Source organism: Brachyhypopomus gauderio, chromosome 1 (assembly GCF_052324685.1).
Source record: "Brachyhypopomus gauderio isolate BG-103 chromosome 1, BGAUD_0.2, whole genome shotgun sequence".
Classification (NCBI taxonomy): Eukaryota; Metazoa; Chordata; class Actinopteri; order Gymnotiformes; family Hypopomidae; genus Brachyhypopomus; species Brachyhypopomus gauderio.
In genome coordinates this window covers 45,470,674-45,483,277 of record NC_135211.1, presented here as the reverse complement: position 1 = coordinate 45,483,277, position 12,604 = coordinate 45,470,674, and the positions used below count along the sequence as shown (strand labels likewise).

The window sequence follows — 12,604 nt, the reverse complement described above, 5'->3', positions numbered from 1 at the left end:
AAGGGACTTTTGAAGGAACCTGGTTTGGTACCGTCACATATCGATGGTTTATGACAGAAGTCACCAAACAAATACAGTAAGTGTTTTTTTAAGTGGCCAGTAGTATTAGAGATGTCCCAACTTGGGTAGGCCACAAGCATATTGCACAGCTTTGGCACGTTAACGTCGACATACGCCACCTGCTGGTGATGTTCTTCATGTTTCGCAGGTCTAGTGCTGTACTATAGGGTGCTAGGAGACTCGCAGCTCGGGTTGTGTCTGGCTTCACTGCAGCGAGGCGCCCTGTCGAGTGCGGAAGTGTGTGAGCAGCTAAAGCAGGTGGCGATGTGCACCCGACAACTGACACGTCCTTAAGGTAAACTCGCCCAGCAAGTCGGAATTGTAGCAAGAGTGTGGTACAGACCATAAAGAGGGGAAGTCGGCGTGAAAATGGTCCTGTAATATACAAATCGCGCGATTAAAACCCTACAAGATATCTACCTCACTAGCTCACTACGGAGGGACCTTGGCCGAAAAGCCATTCATTGCTCTTCTGGTTGGCTCGCAACGTTAGGTATGTCGCCAGGTCCTACGCTGACATTGTATAAATAAATGCGTTTTTGAACGTTGTTTTATGTTCTCCATCTACCATTTATGGTACACACTCGATGGACACTTGCTCTGAGGACCTGCAGTTAGCTAGTTAGCCTGCATGCTTCTCCCTTTTGTCTGTAACCCTTGGTACGCTGTAGTATATCTCGCTAGCCGGAGTATTGGGTTAAATGACAGTATACTACTACAAAAGTCCTGGAGTATTGGGTTAAAGGACAGTATACTACTACTACTACTACTACTACTACTACTACTACTACTACTACAAAAGTCCTGGAGTATTGTGTTAAAGGACAGTATACTACTACAAATATCCTGGAGTATTGGGTTAAAAGACAGTATACTACTACAAAAGTCCTGGAGTATTGGGTTAAAGGACAGTATACTACTACAAATATCCTGGAGTATTGGGTTAAAGGACAGTATACTACTACAAAAGTCCTGGAGTATTGTGTTAAAGGACAGTATACTACTACAAATATCCTGGAGTATTGGTTTAAAGGACAGTATACTAACCCATTTTCTCACTATGTTTGGTGATATGTAGCTGAAACTCGCACACAGACGCGACATTTATCACGATGTCGCGTCACGTGTCATTGTGGCAGCAGCCAGGCCCTTTGAGCGGACAGTGTAATAAACTTCAGGTTAGATTAAGCCGTGTGCACCCAGCACTCTACCACACCTGAGGCGCTACGTGCTCTTGAAGTGCACTTCAAGTTATAAAACTCTAAAATGCCAAATTAATGAAGTGTTTTTTGTTTGACTGTTATCACAATGTTATCACAATGAGTAACTTTTGTATTTATATGTGTTGTTTGTTTATATACATAAAAAACTAGTTATCAACAGATGTATGGTAAAATAAAATTATACCAGGCTGTTAACAACATTTCACAGAAACCAGATGAGTACTAAATGATTTGGAGAGTGAGCTGGGCCACTCCTTTTTAACTGCAGTGGTGGTGGCGTTTCACAATTCACAAGGTGTGCAGTATGTTGGCTGCGTTTATAAGGTGCATCTAATAAAATGGCTGCAGAATGCAGGCTGTCATTGATATTTTGTATGGCTCCCTCTAGTGGACTGCCCTCACTTGTACAGGCCCTAAATACTGTACTTGTTTTTACTTGTATGAGTGTAAACAATATAAGCGACCCTATGTAGCACTGGAGAAAAAAAATGAGAATGAGAAACTCTGGACTGTGACTCCTGGTAGATCAACAGCTGAGTTGTGTTTGACAGATAAGCTTGTGCTCCTCTGCAGCTCTGGAGGACAGAAGGACAGGTTCTGAACAGTCCGTTTTGCCTCCAGGTGAAGGTCCGGTCAGGGGGACAATGGGAAGGCACAGGAAGCGGGTCGTGACGAGTGATGGCGTGCCTCACCCACGGAAGGAAGAGAAACCGCTGGTCCCAGGCCGCAAGGAGAAGAAAAAGAAGACGTCGTCGACGGACGTCGGCAAGTTCCTCATCAACGTGTCCATCGGCTTGTGCGTTTTCAGCCTGGTCTGGTTTTTTTATGCCCTGTACATGCGCTCGTCCCTGGCCAAGAGAGTCGTCACCCTGCACCCCTCCCCGCGGGTTCTGGACGCCAACAGCACCAGTGCTGCCGTGTCCCCTGAGAGGTTCTGGGGGACCTACCGGCCTCAGGTGTACTTTGGCATGAAAACACGAAGTCCAAGGTCCATTGTCACAGGTGTGGATACTGTTCCAGCTCAGTCTCATCACTTTTGTTTCCTAACCTAGCAGTGAGTAACGTCTGTGTCCTGCATGTCCCGCGGTCTGCAGCGAGACGCGCTCTTCCCCCGTGTCCTGACCGTAGTGACGTGTGACTCTTTCCTCCTCTCTTCAGGCTTGATGTGGATGCGTCAGTTCTCCGAGGGGGACGTGAGCCTGCGTCACACGTGCGAGCAGGGCGACCACCTGCCCAGCTATGGCTGGCTCGCTCACGACGGACACAGCTTTGGCGTGCAGGAGATCCGCGATAACGACTTCACCCTCACCACAGAGTTCGTGAAGAGAACGGGGGGCGATCACGGCGGAGACTGGACATGGCGTATCACAGCCAAGCAGCATGTAAGCCCCACACCCCACCCCCCGAGAAACATTTTCATGAGATTTCCTGTCCCTTTCTGACCCCTTTTGACATTTTTGTTTGTCAACAAAGCACCTAAGAAATTGCAGCTCTTGTTCTTTTCTTTCTGTATTTATTAAAGTCACTGCTCATATTCTCATAATCAAACTGTTGGAATAATAGACGTAAAATGAGCGTGTGTTCTTTGCTGAGTGTGCTTTGTGCATTTTCAGTGCTTCTGTTTATTGTGATGCAGTTTGTGTTCCTCTCACACTCACTGGTGCATGTTCCTTTGGCTCCACCCAGAGCTCTGCCCCCCACACTCCTGTCATCTCTCTGATGTTCTACGTGGCCGCAGACACCCAGGGTTCCCTGCGCACTCACGTGGAGGACATGACTCGCCTGGGTTCCATCACCGGCACTTCCGAGGAACTGGGGAACTTCAAGATCACGTTCCGCAGACCCACCGCCGGGGAGGCGGCCAGTGGCAAATACGCCAGGTATCTTGTACAAGAGCAGCTGACGTTTTTACCACACACCTACACCAAGTTCTGAATATGCAGAGACATTACAAGAAAGTAACAAATATTCTGGATTCCTTCACTGTGCCATGCTTACAGAAGGCGTTATAATCTGATAATTTGGATGAACTGTATGTTAACTCGCTGGCTGTGATGTTTTGTTTATTTATTTTGAGCATGTGCATGCCAGAACAACCTATCTTTAGAGTTGTCTTCTAGTTTTAGTTTTAGAATTTTGTGCAGCGTTTATGCAAAGAAAACAACAAATAAACTGTTCACAATAACAAAGAAAAAGATAACACAGAGAATGATGCTTAAAAAATGTAAAACAGGCCTTTTTGACAACTGCCATTGCGAATGCTGCCTTGTTCACAAATGTGACGACGTTCTAAAACCATGTAGAACTGTAATTCTGAAATGCAGAGCCTCTGTGCACATTTTCATTTCGTATGTCAGAAGCTTTGGTCTGCTGACCTTCATATGCAAATGAAATTGGGTCAGTGATCTGTATAGAGACAGAAAGGCCTAGATGCAGTTGGTACAGGATATCATCAAAGATTAGTGGGGAGAGGGTAAGGGATGATGGTGTCAGATAGTCATGTTTTATTTTTGACGTGCTGTGATGTCTTTTCTCCTCAGCTATAATTACTTGCAGACGAAGAGTCCAGGCCTGGACAGGCTGACGGACATCGTGAAGAACAGCCTGAGTCGTCGGTTTGTTTTCAGCCCGCCCTCTGGGGAGAAGAGGCCTTACATCGCCGTGGACTCGTACAACCCCCCTCCCCAGCCGCAGAAGGACGACCGCATAGAGAGTGACTTTGTTGTGCACCAGGTCACCGTCCAGACCCCCTTCCAGATTGAAGTCCTGTTCGAGTCCGGAAGTTTCCGCGATCGGCCCAACCAGCTGGTAGGTTCGGTGCTGACGGAGGAACTGGAGTCCCACAAGGCGGCTTTTGACGCCAAGTTTGAAAGGACCTTCGGACTCCAGGCTAAAAGGTTCACCCAGGGCCAGGTGAAGTTCAGCAAGGCTGCGTTAAGCAACATGCTTGGTGGAATGGGCTACTTCTTTGGCCAGTCCATCGTGCAGTCTGTTTATAACGAGCACCCCTTGCTGTATCCCGAAGGCGCCTTGTTCACCGCAGTGCCGTCGCGCTCCTTCTTTCCCAGGGGTTTCCTGTGGGACGAAGGTTTCCATCAGCTCCTCCTCAGCAAGTGGGACCCGCGGGTGACGCGCGAGGCCGTGGCCCACTGGCTGGACCTGATCAACGTCGAGGGCTGGATCCCCCGGGAGCAGATCCTGGGCGACGAGGCTCGCAGCAAGGTCCCTCCGGAGTTTGTGGTGCAGCGCAACGAGAACGCCAACCCCCCGACACTCTTCCTCGTGCTGGGTGAGCTCGTGGAGCAGCTGAAGAACCATCCGGAGGCGACATCTTCCAAGGACGCCTTGGCCTTCCTCCGCAGGCTGTACCCCAGACTCCAGACGTGGTTCGAGTGGTATAACACCACCCAGGCCGGGCCGCTGCCCAACTCCTACCGCTGGCGAGGCAGGGACACGGACACCAACCTGTTCCTCAACCCTAAGACCTTGACGTCCGGGCTGGACGACTACCCGCGCGCTTCCCACCCTTCCGCGGACGAGAGGCACGTGGACCTGCACTGCTGGATGGCGCTGACGTCCGGGATCATGGCGAGTGTGGCGCGTCTCCTCGGGGAGCCCCATCGTGAGTACGAGCGCACGCACGTGACCCTCTCCAACAACGACCTCCTGAGCGAGCTGCACTGGTCCGAGCACCTCCGTGCCTTCTGCGACTACGGCAACCACACCCACGCCGTGGCGCTCCAGCAGGAGAAGGTCTTCGTGCCCCCTGGGCAGCCCAGGCATCAGTTCCCAGTGGCGCGGTTGGTGCGCGCCGTACGCAAAGCTCCCAAGCTGCAGTTCGTGAACGCGCTAGGCTACGTTAGCCTCTTCCCCTTCTTGCTTCACGTGCTAACGCCCGAGTCCCCCAAACTAGAGCACATCCTGCGGGACATTCGGGATCCCGACCGCCTGTGGACGCCCTACGGCCTGCGCTCACTCTCGCATTCGGATCCCCTCTATATGAAACGCAACACCCAGCACGACGCCCCCTATTGGCGGGGAGCCATATGGATTAATATAAACTACCTGGCAATAAAGGCTCTCTATCACTACAGCACCAAGGCGGGACCGTATCAGGACAAGGCCATCGTCCTCTACCAGGAGCTCAGGACTAATGTCATCAATAATGTTTACAAACAGTATCAGGACACTGGCTATATCTGGGAACAGTACAGTGACAGCACAGGGAGAGGGCAGGGCAGTCACCCGTTCACAGGCTGGTCCGCTCTGGTCGTGCTCATAATGGCCGAAGAGTATTGACGGACCTGCTGCTCCAGTGTTCTTAATAAATTCTAAATATGTGCCATTATTAGTCTCATCAACCGTTTTGTTATTGGCTCAATGTTTAACTACTTAATCTTTTCCAATGCACTCACGGTAATGCTGGAAAACAGGAGGTCTTGCTGAGACAAATATTTGGGACAATTTTTACAATGATGCATCAAGGTAATTTTATAAATCTGTCTTTCTACAAACTGGAAATATTGCAGACATTCCCTGTTAATTTTATTATTAATTTAATTTTCCAAGTTTGCCCTCAGGTGTGAATCACCATGGGATAATGAGTGTTCCATGGACAAAAGTAATGTAACCATAGGCATACAGTGTTGTCAATTTGGTCTGCCTGTTCAGGCGTGTTCTATAGAATAAACCAATCCCTTCTTACAAGGTCTTTCTTCTGTTTAATTGACTTCTGTGTCGAATGCCAAAAATTTTCAACCCTGCAGAAACAGCTATTCAAAACAGGATTCGTCACATTCTTTGAAAAATGTCCTTCGTGTGTTGCCGTGTTCCCCATCAGAAGCTCGATAACATCGACACATTCTGCATACGTTTCAATGATAGCATGGTGTTGAGTTTGGGCTCAGAACCGCAAGCCAGGTCATGACTGGAGGACGTAGTTCATCCCCACACACCCCTTTGACCTTTGGAGGGGATGAGGCTCAGTTTTGTTTGTTAAAGGCTTTGTATGAAACTGGGGTAAAGAATGCAGAGGGAACATGAACGTGTGTGTGTGTGTGAGAGAGAGAGAGACTGTGTGTGTGTGTGTGTGTGTGTGTGTGTGTGTGTGTGTGTGTGTGTGTGTGTGTGTGTGTGAGAGAGAGAGAGAGAGAGGGACTGGGATGAAGCCGAAGTCCAGTCCGTTTCATCGTCACACCGCACGGCCAGACAAAGTCCGCCGCCAGACCTCGCCAGGCATGGTGCATTGTTTCCGCCGAGCGCAGTTTCCATGGAGAGGCACTGCGGCGAGCAGAGCCGTTGCCGACGGCAGCCCGAGCTTGAAGGAGGCGATGGTTCCGCACGCCACAACTGCCCTCCGCTCTGCAACATGTCTCTCTGCCGAAGCTTCCCAGGTGTCGAGTCGATCTGCTCCGAGTCCACGATGGCGTTCACGTGACCCGGTGCCCACACCGCACGGCGAGCGAGGCAGCAAGTCTTTTATCGCCGTAACTTTTGAAAAGACCCGCAGCTCGGCGCAGGAAGGTTACGGTGCTATAAATAGGCCCCGCTCACTGGCAGCTGAGACGCAGCTTTTAACCAGCGGAAAATAGCAGAGCGCTCCGCTCCTTCCCTGACTATTTACCGCACACAGCCTCACGCATCAACGTGTACTGCAGGGCTGCTGTGTTCTGTTATCTACTGCCAACAGTTTTTCTCCTGACATTGTATTTTGCCTGTTCTCTGACGAAAGCCATTATTATTACAACAGCTTGATCAGTTCGCCCCCCCCCCCCCTTTCCCTCTCCCTCTCATCCCCTCTCTAGAGACTTTTATGAGGTGAGCTTATGCATAGTAGTTCATTGGTCACGTGATGGTGTTGTAGTCGCTCGGGTACTAGAGGCATAGACGTCACTGTTGTTTGGCCCCTTTGATCCCGCCCCTATGATTGCATCATTGCCGGGGTAGTGATGTAGCCCTGGGATAATCAAGTTCTTGACCTTTCAATGAAATGACCCCACATACATCTACGAAAGGTGCCAGGGGAAGACATAAGCTGATCGCCCGTGCTCAGCCTGCGTTGTGTCAAACACACACACACACACACACACACACACACACACACACACACCATCCCTTCACTCCTTCACGCGGAAACCTGCACCCCCTCGCGGCGAGCCCCTGTTTCGAAACGCGCCTCTTCGTGATCGTACGGATCGCTGTGACTAAAGCTCACAATTGCGCACTTGCACCCCCCCTTCCAAAGACCCTTTCTCACCGAGCTTTGGGATAATAGCCAAAACAGCATTAGTAGGATTCTGCACACAGGCATAAATACATGAGTCAGAGGGGCTCCATTTGCGCATTGATGAGATCCTGAGCCCGTACGCGTCTCTTTTGATCGGACCAGTTGGGCCGTGTCTGTGTGAGTCACTGCAGCGTGGAGCCGTCTCCTCTTCATAATGGAGCAATTAATGCAGCACATGCTCAAGTTCTCTTTATCAAACAGGTGAAAGGAGGAGAGATCGCCTCGCACTGCTGTTTGGAGAGTGGCGAGGCGCCCCGCTGCTCTGCACCGCCGCCCTGGTGGAGCTCCAGTGTTTCCCTGCTCGGGGGCGTCGTGCCGACACACGCTGGCTAGAGGGAGCTCTTTCATTATTCTCGGAGGGAAGCCAAGATTTTTTTATATATATACAAAGTTTGGCAATTTTTGCCCACACGTTTAAAAAAAAAAAACTGAAGACTGTGCTGAACATTTTTTGATTTATTTTCAACGCCGCGGACGCTTGAATTCGAGCCTGCTTGTCGTTCAGAGTGATGTGTGTTTTACATTTCCCTCAGTTCTCTTCACTATTAGCACAATGGTGGCGCTTCCAAGGAGACGAACATTTGAGGCGTTTGCCCCGCTGCTCACGGGCCCTCGGACCCTCGGACACACTCCCACACCGCTGGCCTCTGACATGGTGGCCCGGCACCGCGTGGAAAGCAGAGACTTCTGCACATGGAGCCTCGTGGCTGAAGCCGGCCTCCTCCTCCTCCTCCTCCTCCTCCTCCTCCTCCTCCTCTGAGACCTCCCCCAACCAACCCCCCCCCCCACAAATGTTTGCTTGTAAACACTCCTTACCTCAGTGAGGCTGGAGGTGGATGTAATAGGTGGTGCAGTGACGCTCGCCCATAGCCGCTGTCCCACGGGAGACTCCAACCAACGCCGGCATTGCGAGCGCCCCGCGCCATGTTAAAATACCCAGCGTGCATTTCAGCTCTCTCCTTCTGCAGAGCTCCAGACCGCTTTCTCTTCTCCCTCTAGCAGTGGTTTTATTATTTATTTTTATATGTATTTCACAGTGTGTGTGTGTCTTTTTTTTTTCTTCTCTTCCTTTCATTCTCTGGGTTCTCCTCTCTCCTGCCATCATGTCTCTCTCTCTCCCTTGCCCTTCTCTGGCCTGTGTGGTAACCCCACGCGGCCGCACCTCCCACCCTGCGTATGCATTCTTCACCACCACCTCCAGGAAAGCGCCGCTCCCTCTGTAGGTCCTAAACCCGACATTCTACAGCCCCTCATCTGCCCTCCGATGCCCCGACCCCCCCGTCACGCTCCCTCCCGTCCGGGTAAACATTATGTAAAGCCCTGGATATAAATAGCCTGGCCGGGATCTTTTGTCTTTACCTGTTCACTCTTAGCCTAACAGTTTTATTTCTGGAGAGCGTGTGGAAGCATCGGTGCCCTGCAGAGGGCCCGTTACCATAGTTACTTGTGTTAGCGAGGAGAGAGAGGGAGATGGAGAAAGGCAGCACATTCTTGGTCGGTTTCCTCAAAAAAGCGCCGATCCGTTTGCTTGAAAAGGCTCGTGCACGTTCGCCGCAGTTGAGCTTCAGAGAAGGTGAATTTGCCGAAAGGGTTTTTAGCGAATTACCGTGTGCGTTGCGCGGCAGCACACGGGCCAGCTCGCTCCACTCCGACATCAATAGGGCGAGACGGACATGAGCGGCTTGATGGGAATAAGCACACTACACTTTGTGTGCTGATCCTCACTGGAGGTGCGAACGGAGACACACGAGTACCTTCATCACAGCGATCCCATTAGATAGAGTCTCGTGTAGCTGGTGCTGTCCCGCGCCAGTCTACGAGTCCAACTAATGAACTATTTCATGCCAAGATGGAGAGAGCTCAGTTCGTGATAACAGCTGTCGCACACAGGCATGTGCAACTCTGCAACTTTGCAGTCGATGTGGGGCAAACGGGGTGGGATGGGGGGGTGGCATTAGGGCTGCCACTCAGGTGTCTCACCCAGGCAGGTTGAGAAGGTGATTTTAGCCCTCTATAGTCACGATCAGGACGATCCCCCCTCCCACCACACCTGAGACAGGCGTCCAGGTCCAGGGGTGGGCGAGCGGGGTGTATTTGTGGAAGGCGAGGGAGCCCTGCACAACGGGGCTTTGACACAACATTGGGTTTCCCTAACCCCGCTCCCACACTCCACAGGCAGAGGAAGGAGAGAGAGAGACGATGAGCCGCTCTTCAGAAGAACCACGCTTCCGTTCCTCGCCGTGTCTTTCTTGCGGTGGCCTGAGCATTGGTGTATAATCATGCGTGGAGTAAGACAGGGATGGCTGGGGATTGCAAAGGGAGAGAGAAAGAGAGAGAGGGAGGGAGAGGGAAAAAACACACACACACACAGTTTGGCAGCTGAAGCGAGTGTCTTGTATTTATAGTGAGTCGTGTTTCCGGCCAAGGTTTCGCTGATGGTAGCTCGCCCAATCCTTTTTTGCGGCTTCTTAGAAGCTCCATTGTTCCCTGGGTTTGATGGGTTTCATCCGGTGCCTTTAGGGGAATCGTAATGTGGAACAAGCTGCAGGAATATGATGTGTGTGTGGGTGGGGGGGCTCTGATTCCTCCTCTGCTGACAGAGCTCCAAAATGTCTTCTGCCTTTCCTTCTTCTCGCATGAAACTGCACACAGCTGTGCACCAGAGGGAGGAAGAAAGGTCAGCCTCAATTTTCCAGGTGATTGTATCACCTGGACTAAATTGACTAAATCAGCCATCTTCTAAGGGGCAAAGTTCTCCATTCACCTACATGCAAATGTTGCTGTTCCCAAATAATATATCTTGAAACAGCACAGAAATGTATCCAAAATCTTCTGCAGGGAAATGGGGGGTAGTGTCATGGCTAAAGTGAAACTCTAAAGTGTGTCTCCTGCTTTATAGAAACTTTTGGGCATCTTCTACTACCTGGAGGTTCAACAGTATTCTGCACTTTGAGAGCATTAGCATAGCACCCAACATATGGGCTTCATAAAGATACTTCACATCATTATTTCAGCTATTGAGCCAATATCTAGTCTGAATCATGGTTCCATAGCTTATATTAAATTCTAAGCAGTCTGATTCTGGGATTCAATAGGCAGATACATGAGAACCACAGATAATCCTCTTGGTTTCTCCTGTAAGAGCATCACCCACGGTGTTCCTCCAACAACCCGCACTTGATGAAGGACCGTCTGTAATATCCTGAATGTTTAGCAACCTTGTATAATACACTGTAACCTTGATAATACATTTCACTATCTATCTATCTATCTATCTATCTATCTATCTATCTATCTATCTATCTATCTATCTATCTATCTATCTAATAATTAATTATTATAAACTAATAGAGAGAATGCTAGAGGTATTAATTTAGCAGGTACCATACCGTGATGTAACCCCGTGCAATAATAGATAATGTCAAGGCATCATATTTTGTTATCGGTAGACATTATTGCATCTCCCACCAGTTTAACATGGCACTGAGCGCACCCTGATTGCTTTAAAACCAAATAGCGTTTCTAAAGCCAGAGAGATAGAAAAAAAAAAACATTGAATGGACGCGATGAACGGAGACTGAGTCAGGGTGACTGTACTGCCATTGGAAATAAAATCGTTTGAAACAGCAGATGGGCAGTAAGTTGCAGCTCTACAGAAGGAACGGCTGTGGATTCCAGACATTCCGTATCTACGCTCTCGCGCGCTGCAGCCTAACGCATTTACATATCAGTAAACTGATATGATCCAATAACTAATCTGACGACCCTCGTTTTGGTTGTGAAAGCAGTTATAGGCTTACGTTTATTTTAAGCGACTGGCATACTTTGCAGCTCGGCTGGTGAAAGATAAGCTAACGGTTCATCTGTTGCTTTACCCCCTACGAATCAAAGTCGATTCGGATCAATTGACGTTTCCTCGTGAACGATCTTTTGAACATATACTGTCTCGCACACACTTTTACGTCCATTGCATTACTTCAGCGCAATAATCTTCATAAATGCAAACCATTACATAAAGCCATTACCGAGCTCCGTGGCATTTTGCAGAGGCGAGAGGTGAGCGCTACTCGGCAGTTACCACAACAGCGTCTTGGTGTTATGAACTATTTAATAGATTTAGGTCGACTGGAAGAGACCGCCCGTTGCGAGAGGCAACACGTTGGGCCCTTGAATAAGAGCACATTACCGCGGTGAAAACGATTTGTTCAGGAGAATGTCAGACTTATTTGCATTTTCGAGACGAGTGCGATTGTGTAATTATCATAATAAGTATGAAGGACACTCTGCGCGTCGTCACATCCAGTTTGACGATTGATTTGTATATTTTTTAGTCCTTAATATCCTGCGTGGAAACGTGCCTAAATGTAAGAACTTTCATTCACTTCACGAATACGCTGATTGATTAAACGGGCGCATAACTACTTTTACGCACGTTCGTGACAATTTGGACAGTTGGCTGCGCTGTACCGAGCAATTAAGTATCATCGATAGTGTTTGATATTGTTGTTGCACTGCACTTGGTGATAGTTCATAAGCGTAGTGTGGAATAGCCTTTGAAGTGGCGCTCTCCATGGTGCTGGTTTAAGCGCCCTCATCAACGTTCCGAAACCGCATTACGGACGTCCTCGTCTCGAATTCGTTAAAGCAGACATATTTACACTTGTCTAGCAAGCGCTGAATTTGCGCAACTTTTTTTACCACATTCAAGCATTCCATATTCAATAGTTCGTGTTTCAAGTATATAATAAGAGGGATCCTTTTTTTTTGTTTTAAATGTCAGTGTGTAAACATGAGCACCTTTGTTCTCGTGTGACGTCTTATTGATCGCTCAGTCCGTCAAATGCCAGGGTTTTGACCAGCTCTTTATATATGGTTACTAGTTTCCATTCTCCCTCTGCTCTGACTTATGATAATTGAACGAAAATAGTGGTTATTACAGAATGACTGCTTAAAACATGGTATGGGAAAGATGTTTATAGAAGCAACTGTTTATAAACTTCGATATTTTCTTTTCCTCCTCCCAATTGTTACCTGT

The 12,604-nt window shown here is 49.0% G+C and overlaps 1 protein-coding gene across 2 annotated transcripts; it reads left to right on the top strand.

Annotated features, from left to right (window-relative positions):
• Positions 1–218: 218 nt before the first annotated feature.
• On the top strand, positions 219–5,987 carry mogs (mannosyl-oligosaccharide glucosidase). 2 transcript variants are annotated; one of them, XM_077015660.1, is made up of 5 exons: positions 219–355; positions 1,905–2,285; positions 2,442–2,665; positions 2,970–3,163; positions 3,824–5,987. In XM_077015660.1, exons 2-5 carry the CDS (start codon positions 1,928–1,930, stop codon positions 5,580–5,582), a joined length of 2,535 nt encoding a protein of 844 aa, XP_076871775.1. In that variant the 5' UTR covers positions 219–355; positions 1,905–1,927; the 3' UTR covers positions 5,583–5,987. The 2 variants fall into 2 exon arrangements, with proteins under 2 accessions (XP_076871775.1, XP_076871767.1); XM_077015652.1 differs by having other exon boundaries at positions 274–553.
• The last annotated feature ends 6,617 nt before the right edge of the window (positions 5,988–12,604 follow it).